At 43.1% G+C, this 26,248-nt stretch overlaps 2 protein-coding genes across 2 annotated transcripts in view; both read right to left on the bottom strand.

Moving 5' to 3' along the window:
- The window catches only part of LOC310964831 (nck-associated protein 5-like), a gene marked incomplete at its 5' end in the record, with an annotated part of 123,750 nt that extends 114,641 nt beyond the window's left edge, over positions 1-9,109 (bottom strand). Inside the window, 2 exons of the mRNA XM_083938116.1 lie at positions 1,574-1,676; positions 8,979-9,109. Of these exons, the coding sequence (XP_083794242.1) occupies positions 1,574-1,676; positions 8,979-9,109 (234 nt within the window). The remainder of the gene's footprint in view (positions 1-1,573; positions 1,677-8,978) is intronic.
- A 10,146-nt stretch (positions 9,110-19,255) lies between these two features.
- gpd1c (glycerol-3-phosphate dehydrogenase 1c) lies at positions 19,256-25,681 on the bottom strand. The gene is made up of 8 exons (XM_083938047.1): positions 25,557-25,681; positions 22,543-22,720; positions 21,584-21,724; positions 21,250-21,388; positions 21,053-21,165; positions 20,712-20,945; positions 20,283-20,389; positions 19,256-19,721 (listed from the first exon to the last, which is right to left on the bottom strand). The coding sequence occupies exons 1-8, from the start codon at positions 25,595-25,597 to the stop codon at positions 19,625-19,627; spliced, it is 1,050 nt and encodes a 349-aa protein (XP_083794173.1). The 5' UTR covers positions 25,598-25,681; the 3' UTR covers positions 19,256-19,624.
- Between the last annotated feature and the right edge of the window lie 567 nt (positions 25,682-26,248).

Raw genomic sequence — 26,248 nt, 5'->3', positions numbered from 1 at the left:
TGCATCTATGTTTTCTATATTTCCTACATACCCCAGAAAGCATTTAAGGAGTATGAATATATGGGCATACAAAAAGGGGAAAAGAGACACAATGCAAACATGATATCCAGGAATTGTGAAAGAAACCGATCCCAGCCGCAGCAGGGTTTCCCTTAATCACTGCGGCACTCTTGCATGTCAGCCGTGGGTTATGATAGGTTCAATAGCAAGTCATAAAGTCAGGTCAAGTCAATAAAGTGTGTTGACATCTTTCTGCTTCATTTATGCCTCACATGTGCAACAAACTGCGCCGTAAACAACATAATTGCCCAGGAAATGCATCTTTTAACTGTATGTATTTAATGGTTTTATAGTGTGTATGTTCCCTTTAAAGAAATAAACCCTTCTAATTAGTTATACGCAGAGACTGTACGCCATTTAATCTGCGACCAATGTATCCTTGATGGCTTCAGCATTTCCTATATCAAAAGGCTATTTAAAGCCTCTTGATTTATTATTTCCTGTGTAGTGACTGCGCTAAATGCACTGAGGGGGAATTAAGCCTCAACGCAAACATAACACAGCAGCCACTATATCGTCCGAACTTGACATTCCAGAGAGGCTACTTGCAAGCCCGACTCACCTTCAGTTAACCCTGGGCCAAAACAAGTTTCCACTCCTGTGATTCGCAACAACAGCCTGGCATCGAGATAAGCCTGTCAATCACCGGCAGGCTACAGTGTGTCTCACAAACACTCATGGGAAGCTCTGTGTGCACTTTCATTTCACTTTAAAAGGGAGAGTTTGGATTTGGTTGAGATACTTATCCATAGTCACGGAAGCTAAGGTGTAGTAGCCACCTAAAATAACCTTTAAGTGTATGCTAGAACATTTTCACCACTTTACCTGTCCTTCAGAAAGCACTGTACACGTTTACACACTTTGCTCTTTGCTCTTGTCAAAGCCACCAGAGTCTATTGACAAAAAAAGTCATTTTACCCTCAGTTGCTCCCTTGCCCCTGTTGGTTTGTCTGATGCTTTTTGTTAGTTCCTAACCCTTTAATCTAAATATAGCATCCTGATTTTTTTTAAGTGGCTCAAATACGTCTAACTGCTGCCCCCGTCCTCAGCGGGACATTGCTTAGCTTCCATGCCTAAGTGGATCTTTTCTGGGAAATATCTGCCTGAACACAGGAAGTGAAGCATTTTTCATTCCCAGCAGATGAGAATAAACAAAACAGGATCGTTAGCCTGTCAGTGTTAGCCACCATATATAAAGAGACAAAAGAGCGCTGAACAAATGCTCAGTGGGAAGTGGAGCCTAAACAAACCACAATGACAGCGTGGTCCCAAAGACAACATTGTTAACAATAAAAACACCACTAATTAGGTTTTCAGGACAGATAGTAACAGAATCTACAGCAATACCTAACAATTAAAATGTAGTGCAGTAAGCCATTTAAAGTCACAAAAAAAATGTCCTTCTAGGGTCCAAGGTGCAGAAATAGATCTTCAAGACAAAATGAGGACATTCCTTGATGTCTGCTTCCTGACTGAGTGACCAATCTAACACACCATTGGGGGATTGACTTACCGGTAGGCTGCTGTCAAGACACAATCTCTTAAACTGTTCGCTCCTCTCCAGGTGTCTGCTCATGGTCCCTCTGCCCTGTGGCAATTCACACACCTGTGAAGCCCTGGAGGGAGGGAAAGGGGGAGGAGTGGAGGACAGAGGGAGAGGGAGAAAGTCAACAAGGAACACTTCATGTCCGGTGGGTCACATTTCCTGCTGTTGGGAGAGGGCTTTCACCTTTTAAAAGAGATCAGAGTCCAAGTCCAGAGTAGCAGGCAGAGGGTTCATACGCAGTCTTTTCTCTCCCAGTTTCTATTGCAATGTCCTTTCTTGATATTCAAGTCAGTACAGGAGCAGAAGTACAGACCTCTCCTTAGGCCTGACAGGACTCTGGGATCCTGACACTCGGACTAGATCTTACTGCTTGCTCTTGGTGTCACCCTGGCATCCCTCCCTCCAACCCAACCCCAAACCCCAGGCTTCAGCCCTTTTGTTTTTCTAGGCCTCTCCAAACAGCGCTGGGAACCAGTCTGACCTGGTCTGACTGAGACCACAGCGGAAGATAAACACTTCACTTCACGCATACTACTCCCTTACAAAGAGCCTGGGCTTTAGAGTCACTGTGGTGGTGCATAGAGTAAGCACAACATTTCCTCATTGGTGAGGACAGGGTCAAAGGTAAGCTGATGGACGGTTCAGGGTCAGAGACCCTATCAGTGTAACACAACTTGGAGTGCAAATATGTGTGTATAAATCCTAGGTGCGCCCTACACAACTAAGATGGTGATTACACCTTCGTACTCATGTTAAAGTACAACATATATATCATCCAAATACTTGAGGTCATGGCAAAATCATCCCATGACACCTTCAGCATAAGATTCACTGGTGTGATTGCCACACCCCTGCCACTATTGCCCACTACGTTCAGAATAAGGCTGAATTATATCCATCCCATTATTTCAGGTCAGTTGTTTACTTGCCTCACAAACCTACCACACTTCCCAAACAGCATCCCCAAGGTGCCTTTTTGCATCTGCTGCAGGCTTTATCTGTTACACCCTGTCTAAAGCTTCAGCAGCGTGACCGCACTTGTCAAACACCCCCACACATCAACATGACGTTCCGTACACCGCCAATCTGGTAAGTCAAAACGTATCGACATGAAGCCGCGAACATCAGATTGCATGCAAGATCAGCAGCCGCGTTTCCATCCAGAAGTGATGGTAAATTTCTTAACATGACACAGTCTCATTCTGCCCCATTTCTGAGTAGCCTTGGGGTATGCAGTGTACAAGGAAGTTGTCTAATCAGTGAACAGGATGTGAAATATCTTTAACGACACAGAAACATCAGACTCCAGTCTGTCTCTCGGTCTTGCTTTGCAATGACTAATTGTGCAAGTGTATTGCATCAGATGAAATACTCTGCTCTATGTTTAGATTACATTTCAGTTTGGTCCCTTTCCGCTGGAGATTAGGAGAGGAAGTGAAGCCCATAGCTTCCCTTGGATACAGAGATGGGGGAGTATAGGAAATTGAGAGTAAATGATTAAAATGGATTAGAGCACTGTGCCTGATTGCTCAGACTCGACGGAAAAAAAAGAAAACAGACACCATTTGCCCTGGGGTATAGAAAGTGTAAGGGATGAGGTAGTGAATGGATCGGAAGTGATAAAGATTAAGCAAACACATTAAAAGATAAAAGCAGGCAGTAAAACCCGAGCCAACTCCTGCCTTTGACTGTACGACAAACCCAATGCTACTTAGTCTTTTTGCTGTCAGAGCAAATTCTAATATTTGACAGTATATATACTAATTCATAGCTAGTCTGTACTATATCCTTCAACACTCAGCCAGTCAGTATCAGTCAGTCTTTCCCCAAATATAATTCAATAAATTGCAAAGTCCCCTATGATAATAATAATATAATATATATAAATATAATAATATAATATAAATAATAATAGTGCCATCCATCCATCTTCATCCGCTTGCCCCTATCGAGGTTGCGGGGGGGCTGGAGCCGATACCAGCTGACATCGGGCGTGAGGCGGGGTCCACCCTCGACAGGACGCCAGTCTATCAAAGGACACATAGAGACGAACAGAGACAGACAACCATTCACACCTACGGGCGATTTAGAGTTATCAATGAACCTTTCCACGTGCATGTCTCTGGACTGTGGGACGAGGCTGGAGAACCCCTCTTGCTGTGAGGCGACAGTGCTAACACTTGTTGATGGTGCAGTATTTATCTATAAGTAGCTTGAGGTTCTGTTGGAACTTTAAACATTTCTTCCTAGGCCATCCAATATGATTTACATAACGGGTCATCAACATCTCATCCATTAAGTATTCACTGGCCACGGAAATCTGATTGGCTGTTGAAAGCTGATGTCTGTAAAAAGCAGTACCACGGCATATTTTCCTCAGCTGACAAACGTGTTGACTCTCCATTGTTCATGTTGGTTTTCAAAGGGAATGAAACACTCACTGTTGGCCATGACAGAGGACATTTAAATATGTAGAATCACTGGTTTAACAAGTCTGGATCAAACACATCAAAGTAAAGCCACATAGTATTCCTCTCTAAGCTACACGTCATATTAACAGGATAGCTTAGCAATTTAAAGGCTCCTTTGCTTACATTTATGACAATCCAAGCGTATTTCTGCAACTAGATCCCACTCTAGACTGTCCTCCCTCCCTCCAGATTCCCGGTGATTTACACCCAAAGCAATTACTAATATGTTAAACCAGTACTGTGTTGACCTACGTGGAGTGACACGCGTCAACGCCTATGGTCCACACGGCCCCCGGCCGACCATCCAGCCAGTCGGCAAGTCAGCCAGTGGGGTGGAAAGGATATAATCAAAGGAGGCCAGGAGGACGCTGACATCTGGGAGTCTTTGTGCTGTAGGCCTAATTAGATGCCAGGGTGAAGGGAGGAGGCGCTGTGGGACAGTCTGAGTGTGTGTGAGTGTGTGTGTGTGTGTACAACCAGAGTGGGAAGGTTGTTTGAGGTAGGAGGGGTGGAGGTGTGGGGGGGCTCCTTTTTTTAACATCTGCTCCAGGAACAAGGGAGGACCCAGCTGAGGTCACCCAGCCCCAGACAGCTCCAAACTACAACAGGGATAATGTGAGGGGATAACAGCTTAATGATAACACTTAAACCCATTGAGAGATTGCTGTACAGACTGTGAGCCTTGTGGATAAATGGTGATAATAAGCCCAGATTGGCCATGAATATGGATTGTCATGGCTCAGGTTTGATACTGTTCCTTTGTAAGATGAGAAGAATTAAGCAGCTGTGCATTTGCATCTTAACTTGTAGCCGGGATAATCCTATACATACAGTAAAGGTCTGCTGGAGAAACTGTTGCTCCACCCTCTGGCTTTTGACTTTGCAGTGTTACAGGGACCTCACTCCACGCCACAAGTGACAGTGCTGCCCTTTGTACCTAATACAGTCAGGCATTCACCCGCACATGCTCTCATTTCACACTGTGCAAAGAGTCACCACAAGCAAGAAATCATTGTCGTGGTGAGTTCAAACACAGATATCGAGTGGGTGAAGTGTGTGGCTTGAACTTTGCCCCCTTTTCTCATGAAACAAAACCTTTCATCGAAGAATAATTGCGGTGGAATGTCCTACGTTCGCTTTTTTCACTGTGAATTGATCTCGTCATGGGTTATACATTACGACTGTGCGATAAACGGCGGAGCAAATAATTTGAGCAAACATTTAAATGGCCATCTGGAGGAGAAGAATGAAGGCCTTAAGAGAAGGGGATTCCTGGCGTGCATTTTACATGAGTTTTCAATTAGTGCTCACATCCATTATAGAGCTCCTGAAAACACAAAGGTCTCAGCCTCTTGGCCAAACACTGACTCGGACCTCTATGATCAATACACCGCCTCCCCCTCCGAAACAGAGCAATGCCAGGAAGTGCCAGGGCCTGAAAATGGATGGTGGATGGGATTGGACATTGATTGGTGCACCCCCTCTGCCCCAGGAACCAATTCATTTTGTCTCCATGCCCTGTGCCTGCCTTGAATGGGGAAGAAGGGGGGCTGAATCGGGGTCAGCGCAGAGGCATCCCCCACGGTACACAGCCCTCTTTATTTTTCTTCTGAATGATTCATCCAGCTTGTCCGGTGGAGAAGAATGAATTACCATGAAGATTATACATTTCTTGCGTTTAATTCGCAGGGGGGGAAGTGGGAGGGGACGTTGGGGGTGCTATTACTTTCCATTCACAGAGGAGAAAATTGAAGCATGCAAGTGTCTGATGCGGGGTTTAATGTGCAGAGCCAGAGGTCCATCTGTATTCTAGTAGCACAGATGGTCAATGCTGATCGGATGTTTGAGTCCCTCTGCTGGTCAGCCTGTCTGATCCTGCCTCTGCATGTGTCCCGGTACAGTTGGCACGACCGACTGTAGCCTGGCACAGCCTAACATGGAATTACTGTGTCTGGGAGCCTCGAACAATAAGCCATATTTTACACTGCTCTGTTGTTTTTATACTGTCAGCAAACCAATCATTAAGCTGCATGTGTTTTTCTGAATTTTCCCACTGTGTACTCACTTGTGGCTGCTGCCAGAGTATATCAGTATTTAAATCATGCTCATAACAAGTTCAAGTATTTATCACACAGGTGTGAAAATGAGAGGCTCACCGTCAAGGCTAAAAGGTCGATTTAACATTCCCTTTAAAATGAATGTTGATGCTACAATTAAGGGAGGATCGATATCAACACCGTGCTCACTTGTGCAATCGTGATTATGATCTTGTTGAGGTATTTTTGTCAAATAAATCAAGAGCTGGCAGAACATGAGCACATCTTTATTGCTGCTAAGATCACACTGCATGAGCTTACAGGCTTTTCAATCACATTACGAGGGGAAGTATGGACTTGTACTAGCCACATTATTGTTGACGAGTAAAAGTAGAGGGTAGGTGTGTGTACACATGGTTATTTGCTTATGTCTTTAGTTTCCAAAGGACATCCTATACATTCTGAATAAACAACCTATGTCCTTTGAGCACAGTGAGAATGAGCACGGTTGTTGAAATGTGTGTCAGACAGGGATACGACTGCAATGGATATGGATTTATATTGTCATGTGTGATGACGGAGAATACGCGGAGGAGGGGACCCAAATGCAGAGACGGAACTCAGGAGACAGTATTAACAAATTTAATAAGACTCATTTACAAAAGGTAAACTAACACAAAGGAAAAACACGAAGAGAACTTGATACAAACTGACACGATGAATGGACACAAGAGGACAGGTACACAGGGAGACATCGAGGTATGTAGAGGGTATGATCCGGCACCGAGTGAGGCTCAGTACCGGGTTAATATACAGAGTGGCAGGTGATCAATGTTAACAAGGATCACCTGACAGGAAAACAAACTCAAACCAGAAAACAGAAAGAAAGCACATACAGAAGAACACCGACAGAGGGAGACAAAAACAACTATTAAAAAAGACGGAGGAACTGTCCAGAACTAATCACGACATATATCCTGAAAAAAAATAGTTCATACCATAAAAAGGGCCATAACAAGTTCCCAGCACTCAAATTAACATCTTCAAATTGCTTAATTTGTCCAACCAAAGGTATTCGTCGTGGTTACAAGACCACCGTGCTTCTGCCAAACACTTAAAGGCGAGAGACGACGTGACTGAAGGAGTAAAGATGGATCCTGCATGTTGAATCAGGGACAAATGATTTGACAGTCACAAAGCTGTGAGACATGCGGGAGGACCGTGAGGAATTTGTAAATCATCTGATTCGCAATGAGCTGTCAGTTATGTGACACCTACGTCTGCATTTTTAATCACCTGTGCTTATATTCACACCAGACGCTCCAGTTCTGTCTTCTTAAGCATTCTCCATTGAGATTTCAATGGGGTTTTTTTTTTTTTGCAAGTGACACGTTTGACAAAATTTGCATTGGGTCCACAGCCGTTATGTCTCTTTGAAGAGTGTATTATCAATATTTGACTTACTTTGCCTACTTGTTCAAGAAAGCCTATCAAACATGACTGATGCTGCATCCAATCAGCACTCAGTCAACTCTCTCACTCTTAGCTGTACAATACAAACACTTAGATTACTTCCAAACCAAAAAGATGTTAAGAGAAACAACCTTCTAACAGGAAAACGTGTTTCTCAGACACCTTTTCAAGATAAAGATTCTGCCAGGACTTGTCTGAGCAGCTTAAAATCTTGTTTAGTCAGCAGTACTTAGCAGGGAATTTAATGCGGGGGGTTTAAAAAGGGTTGGAGGTCTAGTGGAAAAAAAAGAAAACAATGAATACAATGTCGTCATCCTGCTCATGAGGGGAGTCCCTGCAATTCCCTGTGCTTATCCCACCAGATGCGTAGGACGCTTTAATATACATCCTGGGGAAAAAATTCAACTGAGCTTCCTGTCAAGGGACCCTCCACTGCAACCCGACATGCTTAGGCCCGACAACGTGACTCTCTGCTGAACTCTCTCATGATAGAGCTGCAGGTAGAAAGAAGCCATAAAAACATACTCCAAAGGCCCAGGAGTGATGCAGCAAGCCAAGAGAGGGCAGAGGAATTTTCCAACTGTTATCAAAATACAACACTGTGCCCACCCTCTCACTTTGGTATGCGAGCATCACGCGACGGGGCAGCTCACTAAATAACCGAAAACACACATTTCATCAGCAGGCCGCTGACAGCTTGAGAAACAACGAGCTTGTGTTTTTGTGTTTATCTCTCTGCATGTTTTCCTGTGTGCCGTCACTCACAGAAAAGCTCTGCAGACACCAGCTGCCAGTTAAGCGTTAATAATAATAATACATTTTATTTATAGGCGCCTTTCTAAGCACTCAAGGACACCGCACATTTGTTAAGAACAGTGCAAAACAAAGCCAAGCAAAATCCATTTATAGTGATACTGATCAGATATAGCTACTTTTTGTAGGCTAATTGTGAAATTGAGCCTTGCTAGCTCATTAGCATTATGAATAAGTGCATCTCTTTGCGTGCAAAGTTAGAGGGTAATGTTAGCAATCACTAATTTTGCAGGATCTTTTTGTAATGTTTCAAACAGTCAAAATCACGCTCACATTTATTTTGCTTATGCATTTTTAAATGCTTCTGTATTGGAACAGTGCCAAATAACATTATATATAAAATAATAATGAGGCCATACTGATGTTACTCACCAGTGAAACTGCCACTATTTGTTGCTTTACTTGATTATATACATTTTTTTTTGCACACGCTCTACTTGTCACATTGCAGGCGATTATCATTAATTGCCACCTATCCCATCATGCTTTGCACCCACTCTTGTAGTCTACATGTCTCACGGTGGAACAGCTCAGCTTTCCATAACGTCAGAAGACAAACAAGCAGGAATCCAAACTTACTCAGCGCCGGCCGGATCCTCTCCACTCAACAGGTCTGTGGCTGGCTCTGAAGTTCCCAGACTCTCAGAGGTGTTTTGGTTGGGAAGACAACCTGATGATGTGGAATTTCCTTTGATGGCTGCTGAAAACATGCTGTCGTAAATTCCCCTGGAAGTGTTGCAAAGGGGAAGCCACGCACAAACACACTATCTGTGCTGCCGGTGCTGGAAGTCTGCAGCAACACCCAGTAAGACTTGTAAATAGAAGGGAGGGTGGTGGTGGTGGTGGTGGTGGTGGTAGAGGGAGTGAGGGAGGCGGGGTGGGGCGGGAGGATAAGGAGAGTTAGAAGAAGTTCCACATTACATCACCAGCAGCTGTTGACAGGCCTGTGTTTATTAACTAACTGCCACGGCTGGAGGACTCGCACCACATGCCTCACAGTTACATACACAACTCTACGGACCTTGACAAGACAGGGCAGCGATCACTTGGGTATGAAAGTCTCGGGATGAGAGACGAGCAGCTATGTGCGAGTAAGAATTTGCAGACACGTGGATGCATGCTTTTTCTGGTAAACACTCAGAAATAGAAATACTTCCATGCTTGATTTCTCTCTGTTTGGACTGATGGTGTTACCTGCCATCTGTTTACACTGGCTATGAGACTTGCTGAGTAGACTAAAAGAGCTGTTTTCCTGACTCAGATGGCAGTAACTGTAATGGTATTACTGTGAAGCGGAGCTGCTGCTGCATTCCTCAAGTGTCTCGGCTTGGCTGAGTCCCCAGCCTCTGAGCTCAGCCTGTATTTCTCTTCCTCCAATTCTCTTTTCTTTCTTGCCTTCTCATTTAAATGGAGGCACATGACTCCCAGCTTTACTGCCAAGTAGACTTCTTTATGCCGGTCGGGAGCCACCAGCGCTTTGCTTTTCATTGGCTGCTGTTCAGGGCGCTCCTTAGTGTGCTACATTCCTAGCTGCCACCCATCTTCATAGCCCACAAGCTGTCGAATCAACTTTATCCCAGATGCCATTTGAGTTTATTTTTGCATTGTTTTAATTCATTTAAAATAAACTTTGAATTTGATGTTTTTTCCCTGCTGCCTGTTTGTGAGCCCTGCAGCTATAGCATCCGCCGCCCACTGTCTGTCATCCCTGACCCACTGTGAACAAACGCTCCGCTTCAGCCCATCTCTGGTGCAATAATTTCTCCCGCAATTCCATTCTGTCGTCACATTCTTCCCATCTAAGCTCATTGCATTGCAACACGGTTAGCTCACAGAGACAGAGTGCAACTGAGTGGGCCGACGACATCGTGAGACTTTGGGCTGCGAAGAGCTGAAAGATGAAATATGTCATGAATCGTGTTGAAAAAACTATTTCTGAACTATTTTGAAGCTAGACAAAGAAACAACATGCCAAGATACGTCTGTCAGGAATTCAATTAAAGCTAAATGTCAGACCCGGCGGTTTTCTGGGCCCACTTACTCCTAACTCCCACAATCATGTCAAGAACCTTGGACTTACACTAGGTAGTTCTTTAAAATCTGACAGGCAGGTTAGTTCTGTTGTCAAAACCAGTTTCTTCCGGCTTCGAGTCTTCGCCAAGATTAAAGCCTATCTTCCTCCAAAAGACCTAGAGAGTCCATGTCTTTATTTCTTCTCAGCTGGATTACTGTGACTCTCTGTATGTTGAAGTCGACAAGTCGTCGCTTCGTCGCCTGCAGCTCGTGCGAAACGCAGCCGCTCGTCTCCTGACTGGTAAAAGAAAGCACGGCCACATTAAACCAGTCTTGGCCTCGCTACACTGGCTCTGTGTCTGCTTCAGGATTGATTTTAAACTTTTGTTATTTGTTTGTAAAGCTTTAAATGGACTGGCACCGCTGTACTTATCTCAACTTTCACATTGTCCCGCTCCAGCCAGAGCGCTGATGTCGGCAGATCAAATCCTGCTGGAAGTCCCCAGGACCAGACTAGAAACCAGAGGGGACCGAGCCTTTGCGGCGGCTGCCCCTCGGCTCTGGAACAGCTTGCCCTGGCATATTAGATCAGCCCAGGTCCTTATTGAAGACCCACCTGTTCTCCATGGCTTTTCTTTTTATAACTAAAGTTTGAGTTGAGATACCAAGCAGTATTGTTTTCATGCTGAGTGTCATCAAATGTTACAAAGCAGAAGGGTAAACATATGACCACGTCACTTTCAGTTAGCATTTGATAATGGAAATCTTTGGTTCCTAAATTGTGTGACGTATTATTTTAATAATAGAAAAATCCTGAATCAAAGGAACGCCAGATTAAAATAAAGACACAATATATTATTCAGAAATGTTCAGTTTCTACAGTTTCCTGTTTGGCTCCTTCTCACTTATCTAGTTTGTACTTATTTCATTTCAATCTGCTGCTAAACTGAACAGTGCGTATTGTTGTATATTGTATATACCTACACTTAACCACGATGTCTGTTGCACTCTGTCACACTTAGTTCATTGCTTGATTTATCTGATGTTAGCTTTGTTTTGATTTGATTTATGTTTATGCTTATTGTTACTCTGATCCTTTCCCACCTTTGTATTGAAACTATTGCAAAATAATTTCCCTCGGGAGAAATAAAGCTTCTTGAATCTTGAAATCTTGAATTAATAATGTAAATACATGTTTTATCTGTTTAGAAACAAAGCATCATCAAAGACGGTTGCAGCTTTTGCTTTGGTTCCCAATGACAGCGTAAATGTACTTTGACATTTTTACGGGTCTGTCATAAGACTACTGTGAAGGAGCTTATCTTATCATTTGGCTTCAAAAGAAACACGTCAGGGCAAATATCTGGCAATTATTCATTCATTTGCACAAACTATTACCTATTGGCAGCTGCAGTTTTGTCCACTAGCTTACACATACATTGATGTGCACACGTGTTTGTGCCTTGAGAGTGCAGCAGGGAGGCTAATGTTCCTAATCAAACATCTTGACCTGCGGCACATCCTGATCCATTCAAGGCAAGAGGTCCAACTCTTTCATGTCACACAGGTCAGAGCCCCGCAGGAGCACTGAGGAAACGATTGGTGTGGCGCACCAGAGAGAGGAAAGACATATATATTCTGCAGCAGCGGTTCAGAGAGAATGCAAGGAGACGGTTCAAAAGCATTTAGTAGGCATGCAACACCCCGAAGAGTTGCAGTCCTCCACAGTGAAACCATGTATTTTCTTTTGTTTATCGCTAAGTTAACATATTTTCAGCTCAGACTTTGGTAAGAACACACGAGGAAACACTTGCAATGCAAACAACGCACGCAGATGCAGAAACAAATAAACACCCCTTCCAGTATCACCCCATCTTCTTCCACACGTCGGGCTGCTTTATCATTCAACCACAATGCCTCCCTTTAGGATTGCTTGCTGCCATTGAGCAGAGCAGTCATAAAACAGTCAACTCTGTGGCCTGCTGCAACACTTACAGCTCCTTCAGTGTACCTGTTTTATGGAAAGCATCGTCTCCTATCATTGGGACATTTTGAACAAGACTACCGCAAAACATGTGTAATGGAAACGCCAGACGATCCCGAAGGGCTACGCGTGCTGCAACGCTGTCAAGACGGAAAGAACATAAGCGGAAATTTATGAAGAAAACAAATGTGATATTTTGACATGGAACTCTTTAAAGTCTGCTGATACAGTTTCATGCTCGAACTAATAATAATACGGCCCAGCGCTGATTTACATACAAAAATACTGGAAACGTATTTGATCAGAGCCCGAACCCGGAGCAAGAGCAGCTGCTTCGTGTCTCCCTTGTGAATATTTGCAGGAAGTGGCTTTGTGCGTGGCCCTCGCTGCACTGACATGTTGGAATGCCACATCACTGTCATGTGCAGCTGCACTGGGAACCCGACGATATCTCCGTTCACATCGGCGGCCCCAGAAAGCATCTTTATGTGCATGGAAGCGTGGACTCGAGAGAGAGACGAGTACACTCCATACGGTAAAGATTTCATCTTCCACAAATCAGAGAAAATTGCAGCGTTAGTGCTGATGTCAGCTACTTGGAGTCCACAGGAGACTAAGCTAAGAACCGAGATGTAATGTGGAATAGAAAAAACAGGGGAGACATTATCTAGCTTCCACTCTGTCAGCCCTTTGTCTAGTCAGAGATATATTGTGGTGATGAATTGCGGTGTCTCTTTTGATGCTGTTTTGTAGATTCACCTAACGTCTGATAGTATTTTATATTTAATCAAAGTGCTTTTTTGCTGTTTTTTCAAGCAGCAAACAAGGCTGGGCATCCTGCCAAGTCTTTACTGTACTGAATTATGGTCAATGATTTCCTGACGCGGGCTGCTTTCCATTTGTCTCGTCTCTGTCCACTCCCCAGGCTGTGTTTCAGAATCGATGGCCTCCGAAGGAAGCGAGGACCATAGCTTGTGGCTGTCTCATGCAATTCTTTCCCCTCTCCCTGAGGTAAGAGGATGGGAGAGTCAAACAAATAGTCCTTGTGTTTTCACCCCGTGTTTGTATGCAGTGCCACAACCAGGCTTCCTGCCAACTTCTCCTCCTCTTCCCCCTGCAAAAGACAAACCCGAGAGAACCGCCACCACTGCCTACATCTCCACCCCCACCCCCCCTCGCACCCTCCTGTTTCTCTTTCTTTCTCATCAAACACAAAAGGAGGCAAGAGAGGAAAAGTCTGGGGGTGCATGTCCCCCTCGAACGTGCCCAGATTAGGCCGAGGCGATGATGAAGATGGTCGAGCAGAGGTGAGGGATGAAGGGGAGGATTTGCGGATAGGAGTAGGAGTGGTTGTTTTTTCACGGATGAGACTCCGTGCCCTCTGCCACTGAGCCAACGCCAGCTGGGACGAGAAGTGGCACCCTTTGCTTTCTCCCTTTCGGTTCTCCCCCTTTTTTCCATCTCTTGTGCTTTCAATGAGAGCATTGTGTGAGCTGGAGGAAGGATATGAGGTCCATTTGGGCTGTCATTGACATGTAAAAAGAGTGTGGCGGTGACAGCTGACAAGATCAGCGGCCTGTAATTAGCTGAGGATGTAGGATAGACTGCCACCCCTTCATGTCAAACACATACACATCCATAATTGTAGCCACATGGAAAGATATACACGATTAAACATATATACAATATAAACACAAAACTGCCAAGACTCGTTTGCCTGTAGGTAATATTATGAGTTATCTATTAGCCAATGTGTGAGGTTTCACACATCCTCTCTGCGTGCTATAAATCCAAAGGCGTGAGCCATGTGGTTTGGCCCAGGGGTGGCCCACATCGTTTAAAAAAAATGAAGCCCTGAAGTACTGAGAGGAGAAGTTTGGATGCACAACTGAGACATTCATCCACGGGAGGCACAGGTGTGATAAGTCAACTGTGAGTAACAGATCAGTCTTATCACACCTCATAAATCATATCCATACTGAATGTGGAATGTACTGAAAGGGCATTAATATGTTTTATCATGCAGAAAAAACAGGGCTGTAATGGAGATAAAATCCACATTAATACAGTTTAGGCGTGTTTTCATCAGTAGGACATATTACCAAGCTGATTTTTGGCCCAAACGGCACGTGTGTCAGTACTGGAGCGTGTTCTGGCTGCACGAATTCACATTCTGGTATAGGGGGAAAAACGTTCTGGTTTATTTGTATTTCTTTAACCACTAACCATCATCTTGCAGCGATAGTGGCGTTTAAAATGAATAGGGGAAGGGGAGAAGATTGCCTGACATCCAGTGCATCTATCAGATTTTATACCCCCACATTACATCCTGTTCGTATACCTTCATTCATTCATCTTCATCCTCTTGTCCCTGTCGGGGTCACGGGGGGCTGGAGCCGATCCCAGCTGACATCGGGCGTGAGGCGGGGTCCACCCTGGACAGGACGCCAGTCTATCACAGGACACATAGAGACGAACAGAGACAGACAACCATTCACACCTACGGGTAATTTTAGAGTCATCAATGAACCGAACACCTGCACGTCTTTGGACTGTGGGAGGAAACCGGAGAACCCGGAGGAAACCCACGCAGACACGGGGAGAACATGCAAACTCCATACAGAAAGGCCCCAGCCGGGACGCGAACCTCGCTGTGAGGCGACAGTGCTAACCACTACATCATCGTGTCGCCTGTTCGTATACCTTATGATTTTGATATCATCCACCTCATATACTGTACGAGTAAATCGTCTCTGATGAGCTGGAGCTCATGTGTTCACACTCTACGGTCCGATCATCAAGTCATGACCTGGTCGCTCACACTGCACAGGTAAAACAGAAAATTAAATGTCCCTTTGATCCCTGTGGACCGTTTCTATTGACACCTGTCGATAAAGATTTGTTTAAAAGCTCTCAGGCAGGTAGAAATGGATATTCTCTCTCCCCTTTGCTCCGTTTTGGTCTCCACCAACTCCCGAGAGACACATCTTGCTCACTAGCTGTTAAAAACACTTCTGTAAAGCTGAGTGTAACTGCAGTCAGGTGATATTTCATCACAAGCTGTCACATACACACAGGCATTTCATCAATAGTTAATATAAAAATATGGATTAGAGCAGCTTTAAAATGTCTGTCATTACAATGGAGGTGTAATTAACTTTGCAAAGACAGCATTCGAGTTCCTCTGGAAAACTTTACGGTCGATTTCTGCAGAGACATTTTTGATTTATCTCCAAAAAAAAACCCTCCCTAAAACCACAAACTGTTGTTTTTACATTTCTGTTTCCACACAAGTTAAACAAAATAGACACAACGTGCTAATCAGTCAGCTTCTGAGGTGCTGAGAAATACCGATATCAATCATCTCTGAGAGAAAGAAAGGTGGCAAATACAAGTGTGCGTGGATGGGACTGTCTTTTAAAGGTAACGAAGCAGATGTAAATCAAACACTGACCTCAATCCATGCTGTTCAGCCATTATCTGCTGTCAAAGGGGCCATATCCTGCTGGAGGACAGTGTATATGTGTGTGGCTCAGGGTCGAGGGGTACCAACATGCTACCGTGATGATTAAGCTCCTCTTTCAAACGTAGGTCTCATCTGAAGGTGGGCCTTCCCTTTGAAACACAGGCTCTTGGCTTGTGTCAAACCACTACAAGGGTCTCAGTGCTGGCTCAAACACCCACCGATGACAGTTGCTGTTAGGAGATGAGCCGTCCCGCTGCAGAGGACATTGACCCGACAGACCCAGCTCTCCCATGGGAACCTATGGAAGCCCTTTGTGTGCCCCTGAAACTCTTCCATCCAGTGAGTCCTTTGATGTCCTGGGATCTGGGCAGCCGTGGACATGGAGGCCTGCAGGAGGAGATAGCTTGGAAAACCACCAATGGACACATGGAGAGAGACAGTCCATATCTATGTATAATCCATTCATTCATTCATCTTCAACCGCTTGTCCCTGTCGGGGTTGCAGGGTACACCCTGGACAGGACGCCAGTCTATCACAGGGCACATAGAGACAAACAGAGACAGAAAACCATTCACACCTAGGGGCAATCCTAGAGTCATCAATGAACCGAACACCTGCACGTCTTTGGACTGTGGGAGGAAACCGGAGAACCCGGAGAAAACTCACGCAGACACGGGGAGAACATGCAAACTCCACACAGAAGGGCTCCAGTCAGGATTTGAACCAGGAACCCTCTTGCTGTGAGGCAACAGTGCTAACCACCTTTTAAATTAAAGGTCCAATATTATGCTTATTTTCAGGTTCATAGCTATACCACTGCTGTACTAGCACTACTACTACTACTACCAAGGCACTTCAACAAAAAGCTTTATTTTGTGAAAAAAAACAGTAACAACTGTGTCATAAGAGAAGGTTTCAACAGTGTTTTTTAGGGCTATAGGATGCAGAAATGAGCAGGAAGTGTAGAGGCCACAGCTTTGAATGACTTCAGCACGTCTGCGCCCACAGGACATCACTAGTATCTCACACTGCTCTGGTTTGATCTGCGTCCGTTCTTCTTCAGTCTCTTCCACAGTTCAGTAACTGTAGTGGGTTTCTTAGACATGACTTTGTTGACAAGGACTTTTCCAGAGATTCTCTGTGGGGTTTAGATCCTCTGGGAGTGATTGTAATGGCACTCTCTACCTATATATAGTATAGTTGTGACATCATAACTGTACAGAAGTCCTAACGGCTTGTTTAAATACACAGTTTCTGAATACAGGCTGTGTGCATTTCTCTGTGCATTGAGTGTTTTGATACTTTTACAGTATTTATACAGCACCTCGACCCGCTTTATAATAACAAAGCCATGGAAATCTCACTTTATATAACATAGGGCCTTTAAGGTACCAAGCACAGACAGAGAACAAAGAAATATCAGACATCAGACATGGAGGTAGACACAGAAATGGACATCCTGCGCAGTGATGGGAGACAGACAGAGTCAGACACACAGACAGTCGAAGATTATCAAAGGTTTCACCGGTCTGACCTGTAATATGGTTGAGATGGAGGGACAAGGACGCCGTTTGTTCTTTAATCTGCTTCTCATACTGAGTAACGGCGGCCCTCGTGGGAATCAGCTTCACCCCGTCACAGCCTGACTGTGGGACCCAACACACAACTCAGTCACAGAGACGCAAACACAGAGGGGAATATCAGCTTCAAGGTACAATTTCAGCTCCTCAGGACACACTGATTACTGTGAGATGCACAATCTTAGTCGTCATAGAAACACTCATGTGAATGCTGTGTTTTTATTCTGTCTATCAGGTCTTATATTGTATCCATCACAGCACTATGGTCACTTTATTTTTCAGTATTCATCCGTTACACAGAGCTAGCATAAACTTAGACTGCTGTTTTCCTGCCATGCACCACTATCACTTTATTATTCAGCTTATAGTTATATATTATATTTATACTCTATCACTGCACTATAGTTCTGTTTACGTCTGCTCATTACACACATGTATCATGTCTGACCCCATCTGAATCCGATCACTGTCCACTTATATCTTTTCTGCACTACAGTTCTGTTCATACCTGTTTTAACAGTCTACTGCATGTTTACATTGTTTACATCATATACACCCGTTCACATGTCTGCTTACATCTGATACACGCATGTCTTTCTACATCTCACGCCGACGATGTTCTCCGTATCTAACCTGTACTAACACACTAACATCCTGACACTTATTCTAACCTGTACAAACACACTAACATCCTGACACTTATTCTAACCTGTACAAACACACTAACATCCTGACACTTATTCTACCTGTACTAACACACTAACATCCTGACACTTACTCTACCTGTACTAACACACTAACATCCTGACACTTATTCTACCTGTACTAACACACTAACATCCTGACACTTATTCTAACCTGTACAAACACACTAACATCCTGACACTTATTCTACCTGTACTAACACACTAACATCCTGACACTTATTCTACCTGTACTAACACACTAACATCCTGACACTTATTCTACCTGTACTAACACACTAACATCCTGACACTTATTCTACCTGTACTAACACACTAACATCCTGACACTTATTCTAACCTGTACAAACACACTAACATCCTGACACTTATTCTACCTGTACTAACACACTAACATCCTGACACTTACTCTACCTGTACTAACACACTAACATCCTGACACTTATTCTACCTGTACTAACACACTAACATCCTGACACTTACTCTACCTGTACTAACACACTAACATCCTGACACTTACTCTACCTGTACTAACACACTAACATCCTGACACTTACTCTACCTGTACTAACACACTAACATCCTGACACTTATTCTACCTGTACTAACACACTAACATCCTGACACTTATTCTAAACTGTACTAACACACTAACATCCTGACACTTATTCTAACCTGTACTAACACACTAACATCCTGACTCTTATTCTACCTGTACTAACACACTAACATCCTGACACTTATTCTACCTGTACTAACACACTAACATCCTGACACTTATTCTAACCTGTACTAACACACTAACATCCTGACACTTATTCTACCTGTACTAACACACTAACATCCTGACACTTATTCTACCTGTACTAACACACTAACATCCTGACACTCTTCTTTTACACTTTATTCTTGTGTTAGGTTAAAATGTTTTTTGTATAGTTGCAGTGTCGTTATTTGTTGCTCTGTGTGCCCTGAATTGCCCCCCGGGGTCAAATAAAGTTTTTTGAATTTGAATTTGAATTTGTGTTCCCTTGTGACAAATCATTTAAATCAACATGGACACAATGACAAAGGTGACTCAGCAATAAAGAGACAGTTTTCACTTTCTTATGCTTTTATTATAATGAGAAACGTGCCATAACCATATTTAATTTAAAGACCCGTCAACAGTGTAGCGTTTATGTATATCCGTACAAAATTAAGTATTTTTAGGTAATAAAAGTAGTTGATTTGTCTGCCTTTAAAAGAAGATCTGCTTTTTGAAAAAGGAAATGTTTAAATAAGTGCAAAATCAGTGTTAAAATAATGCTTTTGAAGCTAAGAAGAATTACATGCTTCTTAATGAAATGTCATCAGGAAAAGGAAAAAAGGAAAAGTGCGCTTGGTTGTATTGTGCGTTTCTATCTGATGCATCCCTTCCACCCTCTAGTGGTAGTCGATGGCTATTGGAGGGGCAGTGGACGTGTTTGCGGAGCCATCACATGTGCTCTGGGTGGCTCTGCAGACAGGTGATGAACTCTTTCACCTCTTTGCCCTCAAAGCAGATCAGGTAGACTGCAGAGAACAACGGAAACCTGCAGAAGAAAACACACATTTCACTCAGATTTATAGGGTTAAATAATAATATTAATAATATTAATGTTGCCTCCTTGTCTTGGGCTTTATCGGGCTGCAGTTAAATCCTAATTATGAAAATAAGAGAGAGAGAGAAAGTGTATTTTATGGGGGGACACTAATGTTAACTAATACATATAACCATGAAACCTCCCCAGTTGATTACTTACATTACGACAATATTTGTTTCATTTATCAGTTTTCAGAAATGCAATGTTTAAATGTGCAAATGAGGCATTATCAAATAATAATTGACAGACTCAAACAGATGAAGTGTAACAAATGAAACACCTAAATGTGTATTTTGGATGTTTCCTTTCCACTAAAAAGAATTTTTTATGGAAACAAAAAAGCCCAAAATCTGAAACTTTGTCCCACATCACTGCGTAAGTATGAATTCTAGCTGAGTTTGAACTGGTCCAGTTTGAATTGTGTGGTTTTGTTAGCGTGATGGGTCTTTATTTAACAATATTTGGTTGCCTTAAAACCATAAAAGTTATTATAGAAGTGAATGGACTCACTTGTCGATCATGTCCTTCTTCTGTAGGAGCTTGTAGACTTCCGCTGAGGTCTGTGGGCCCTGCAGCTTCTGCCCGTTCAGCATTTCTGCCTCCAGCTCAGCAATGGACTGGATCAAAACACACACAAATTAGTCTGAATGTTTTTTTTAATATATACTGTATGTCTTCATTTCCTCATCAAATTGCCATATGTTCTCATATTGCTGTTAAAGGACTACACAAAGCATTCATTAGTGTGTCCTATTAAATGGAGGAAGGGATAATAAGGGATAATGTCAGACGAGGTGTTCATTATCAGGAATTAATGAATTAATAACGGACACCTTGTTGGACATTATCCCTAACTTGAGGTTTTCTGAAACAGTGAACAAGTAGAGGTGGATAGAGTTAACCCTAAGGTCGATGATGTGATGTTTCAATGTGACTCACCTTGGACGTTTTAACAAAGGCCTCCGCGACTTTGCGGTTTCGTCCTCCGTAGCACGTAGTGATGAGATCGGCGACGCCGCAGCTTTCCAGGAAAGTGTCAGAGATCACTTGGCCTTTGCAGAACAACTTGGCGAAGGCCACCATTTCCATCAGACCCAGCCTGATCACTGCCGCCTTGGTGTTGTCACCAAAACCCAGGCCGTCGCAGAATCCGGCACCTACCGCCACTATATTCTGTCATGCAACATTTTTTTCTTTCGATCAGCACCTTGAGAGAAGGTTTGAAATCTGGAACCTACAGGAATAATTACTTAATATTCACAAAATGCAGCATTTGTTACCTTTAGCGCGCCGCACAGCTCCACTGTGTCGCTCTCCTGTACAACGGTGATGCGGAAATTTGGAGTCTGCAGCAGCTCTTTGAAGACGTGGCCATGCGCTTCATTTTTCGCCCCTGTATTTTAAACAGTTCATTAACTAAGTATTCATAAAAGAAGGTGACATTTGGTGCAGCTGAATAAAAAAAAAAGTGTCTAACCGATGGTGGTTTCGCAGAACTTCTCATCTGCCACCTCGCTGGCGATGTTGGCCCCCATTAGCACGCTGACCTCAATCTCTAGCTTCTCTCGGATGATGTCGGAGATGAGCTTGAGTCCGTCTGGTCCCTCATCTATACCCTGGAGGACAATAACCGATAAGTGCGTGGTGGCCTTGAGGGTACTGTAGGTTTCACTGTGGTTTGTGTTGCTGAACTACCCGGTCCCGTGATGTCTTGGCCACAGAATATAAAGTTAAGTCCGGTGACAATATTGACTTATTTCCCCTTTTTGCGGTGAGGAAATGTGACACGAGGAACAATAACAGGATCTTACTTTGATGAGCGATATCCCGATGGTTCCCTCCGTGACGTGAGGTTTCATCTGATCGCAGAGTTTGCCAATGAACTGGTGTGGGATCACAAAGACCAGGATCTTTGCTCCTTTGACAGCTTCTGTGATGTCTGGAACGGCAACCTAGTGAGGCAAAGTTATTCCTTAAATAGTGTCGGATAAAAAGTTTCCCAGGTGATATATTCACCCCCATTTATTACATATGGATATAGGGGTGATTGCAGTTAAATGACTCAATGTCTAAGGCTGTTAAAAGGCAAGTCAAAATAAATAAAATGCATATTGTTTTAACTGTGTATTTGTTTGTTTGCTTGTTTATTCCTGAACAAAAATACTAGTAACTCACATGGTAAATGAACTTGAACTTATATAGCACCTTTCAAGTCTTCTAACTACTCAAGGCGCTTTCACAGTGCTTGTCACATTCACACTGATGGCAGTGGACATCTACAGACCATCTAATGTAACCATTCACACCACATTTACACACCCATGTGCAGCACGAGGAGCAATTTGGGGTTCAGTGTCTTGCCCAAGGACACTTCGACATGTGGACGGGGGAGGTGGGGATCGAAACGCCATTCTCTTGAATGGAGGACGACCCACTGAGCCACATTCAAATCACTTTCAAGTGATATGGTTCCAAGTATTGCGCAACTTCTGGAACGGCAAACTAGTGAGGCAAAGTTAGTACTCTTTACATTAGTCCGTAAATAGTGTCAGATAATAGAGTAGAGAGTTCTTTTGCACTTAAAAGTGATTTGATTTGATTGAGGTAAGCAAACTATGTCCAATGACATAGCCATGGTAGATAAACCTGACATATGTGTCAAAGTTATCTTATCAGTGTCACATCTCACTGTAAAATGAAAGCATGTTGCAGTACATTGCATCACCTGTTGACACAAGATGGGCCTCTTATAAAACAGTGGAGCACTTACCACATTCCTGGGCAGCTTATGACCTGGTAGATATTTGACATTTTGATGCTCTGTGTTGATGATCTCAGTCAGCTTCTTCCCATCGATCATTTCTTCATAAACCCACATGTTCACCATCGGGTCGAAGCGGTTGGACGCTTTGACATTGTGCCCGATTATTTTGGCAATCGAAGAGCCCCTGAAGAACAGCAGACAGTGTGAAAACAACATTCACCAGAGAGAGAGAAAGTCTCATCCATCAGCCTCCTAACACACTGCAGATCCAGACTCCTAACCCCCTCATGCACTAAAGTCTTAAACACAGAACACCTATGAAACAATGCAACTGAAATGAATTCAATCAGCTGCAAGTAACATGTAGGTAAAGCAAACACCAAAGGTCAATCCAGAAAAAAGGGCGTATTTGAAGTGCATTTCAGAATATACACATGGAACAGTGTGATCTGATCCCTCAGGATGGATTAAAGCAGGGGTGCCCAGTCCTGCTCCTGGAGAGCCACGGCCCTGCATGTTTAAGGTGTCCCCCTGCTCTAATGCTGCGTTCCAGTGCCGTGGGAGGTCAGAACTTCGGACCACTAACTCGGAAAAGTGCACTGTCAAATGGGAACCTCCAACTCGCGAACTCGGGGGAGCTCAACCCCGACCTCACCGAGATAAGTCGGAGAACAATGGAGGCGCCCGTGGAGACACAGTTAGTGAGAGATAACACGTCAAAGAACAGGCTATGGACGCTACTTCCCTGCATGTAGTGTTGTATTAGATACTGACATTTTAACACAACTTGTCGGAGTGGAACCTCCAACTCGCTAACTCGGGGGAATTGTTGGGTCTGTGTAAATCATAAATAAGTCATATAGTGTGGTCTTTACCTACTCTGTAAAGTGTCCTGAGATAACCTTTGTTAGGATTTGGCACTATAATTAAAATTGAATTGAATTGTTTTGAATATTCTGGCATGAAAATAATCTCTTAGCATATATATATTTATATTATAGGATACATTAGTTTGCAGACTCTTATAATTTACTATTACAGTATATTTTTTCTACACACATTAATGTTTCATTTTTAGGAAATAAAAATCTAAAGCTCAAGTGTCACAGCAAAACTGAGGCTCTTTGTAATAGTGTACCCAGGTCCATTTCATATCCATATACAGAGCTTTTACATAAACGGCTCCAGATCAGTGTATGAAGATGTTTTCGCTGAATACCGCTCTAATGTCAATCAATGTTATCCACTGCTGGACAATATGTTATGAACGCATTTGATGGCAGTCGTCCATGTTTCTGTTTACGTTCGACTTAAATGGTGGGGAACGCTCTGAAGTCCATGTAGGAGCAGTCTCATGTCCCAGTGCTTAGGAATGCAGCGTAACACACCTGACTTTAATGATTTAATGATTTTTAATGAAACCTGTGACGAGCTTCAGCTGCTTGATAACGAGCACATCATCAGGCTCAGGTGTGCTGGAGCAGGGAGAAACCTAAAACATGCAGCGCAGCAGCTCTCCAGGAGCAGGATCGGGCGCCCTGGATTAAAGGAACAGGTCTCAACAGGTCCAGACACAAACATATCAAACGTATTTCACTCCTAGCGCATACACAGGCGAAATAAAACAGGGCTTCTGATGCAATAAGATGCAGATAAAATGAAACTATGGGCACAATTCTGAAAAACTTGGCGCTTGTGTAGCCATATCAGGTACTCCAGACTAAATATGTAGAAATATATGAATTGTAACTCTATGTTGCACACCGCTAAAGCACAATTAAATTGTTTTTACTCACACAGAAAATCTAAAACAACCTGGATTGAAATCTTAAGGATCTGAAAACTGACCCTCTGGGGGCGGCACTATCTCAGTCTATAAGTGACTCGTCTGGGAACCGGAGGGTCGCCAGTTAGAGTCCCTGTGTGGACCATGAATGGAGTGTGGACTGGTGGCTGGAGAGGTGCCAGTTCATCTCCTGGGCACTGCCGAGGTGCTGTTGAGCAAGGCAGCGAACCCCCAACTGCTCGGGGCGCTGATCCATTGGCAGCCCCCTCGCTCTGACATCTCTATTAATTGCATGTATATAGGTCCTGTTTGTGCATGTGTGTGTATTTCGGGCCTGTGTGTGTGTAACATGTAAAATAACAGAGTGCAAAAATTTAATAAAGTAATTCTTCTTCTTCTGAGTACCACGGCCCCCAGAGGGGTCCCCGGACCTCACTTTGAGCATCCCTACTCTAATGAATCACGCAGATGAATGGGCAAATGTTTGTAACAGAGCTGAGCAGGCTGAAAAGCATGCATTCAACATTATAATCACACTAAAGACGCTTTTGACTTGCAGGAAAAGTGCGAACTTTCCTACACATGCGCAGTGAAAAACAACAACAATGTAAAGTAATAACGTTGGTACATTAGATCTTTGATAAAGTATCCAAGCATCATTGTCACTCGGGCACCAGAATAACCAGTTTGCTGTTTAACTGAGCCGGTTTGAACAAAGTGTCCATGATGCAGCTTCAGGTTGGCAGATGTGGTCCGCAGTCACAGGAGGAGGCGGGCTTTATCCTCACCCTAACCCGGCTGGATGTTTTTATTATAAACAGCTTTAATACACTGACACACCTATAGATCTAGGTGTGGTGTGCAAGCACCGTACTGGCGTCCATATGGGTCTAAATCTTAGGTTACAAAACCCGCGTTTAGTCTTTATTTTTTAACATTTTTAAAAGAGTGAATGGGTCTCACAAAGGAAGCTAGAAGAGCTCATAGGCGGGGACCCCATGGTTCAGGAAAAGTTAGTGGTACAGTCCAAAATATACACAGTTACCACCTGTGAGCAAAAGAATGAGTAAATGCACGCAAGAGCGCACCGGAACATACATGAATACATGACATGCACATACAACCACACGCATACATCCCAGCTGTCCGTGAGTTGCGCCCTTGCACGCCACTAAAGAACAAATAGGTGTTGTTTCTGAATGATGCACAGAAAGAGACAAGATGACAAAGTTACCAGTTGCCGGATCCGACGATGCACACTTTCTTTGCGGGCATTTTCAGGGTGGATACTGCTGCTGCTGCTCGGCTGAACTTAAAGCACCCTGTTGTGTCTCTTATTCACCGTCTATAACTTCCTCATACGCCCTGAAGCTTTCCCCCGCAGATCAGCCCTCCCCTCTTCTCTGTCTGCAGGATACACCTCTTTATTTTCAAAGGTGCAAAGCACGCAATTACGTTATTTATATATACATTATAATAATATAATTATGATATAAAATATAATACATATAACTTTTTGTGAATTTGTGTAACTTAATGTATTGTCAATGGAGCCATGTCGTTTTGAATATTTTTGTACAGTAAGTATTACAGTACTCATATACTATATACATTTTTACTGGTGTATCTGTATATTTACATTAAATATATATATATATATATATTTTTTAAATAATATAATTATAATAAAAAATAATATATATATTATTTTTTTATTATAATTATAGAATTATAATACTCACTCACTCATCTTCAACACCGCTTGTCCCTTTATTTTATTATAATAATATAATTTTAATTAAAATATTATATTTTTTTATTATAATTATTGTTTCGCAATCAGAGACATATATGTATTATATATATATATATATATATTAAAATAATACAATTATAACAAATATAATATAAATGTATATATATATA

The sequence above is a fragment of the Echiichthys vipera genome (genome assembly GCF_963691815.1).
Source record: "Echiichthys vipera genome assembly, chromosome: 23".
NCBI classification, from domain to species: Eukaryota; Metazoa; Chordata; class Actinopteri; order Perciformes; family Trachinidae; genus Echiichthys; species Echiichthys vipera.
The sequence above is the reverse complement of the archived record's forward strand: the minus strand, read 5'-3'. Positions and strand labels throughout refer to the sequence as shown.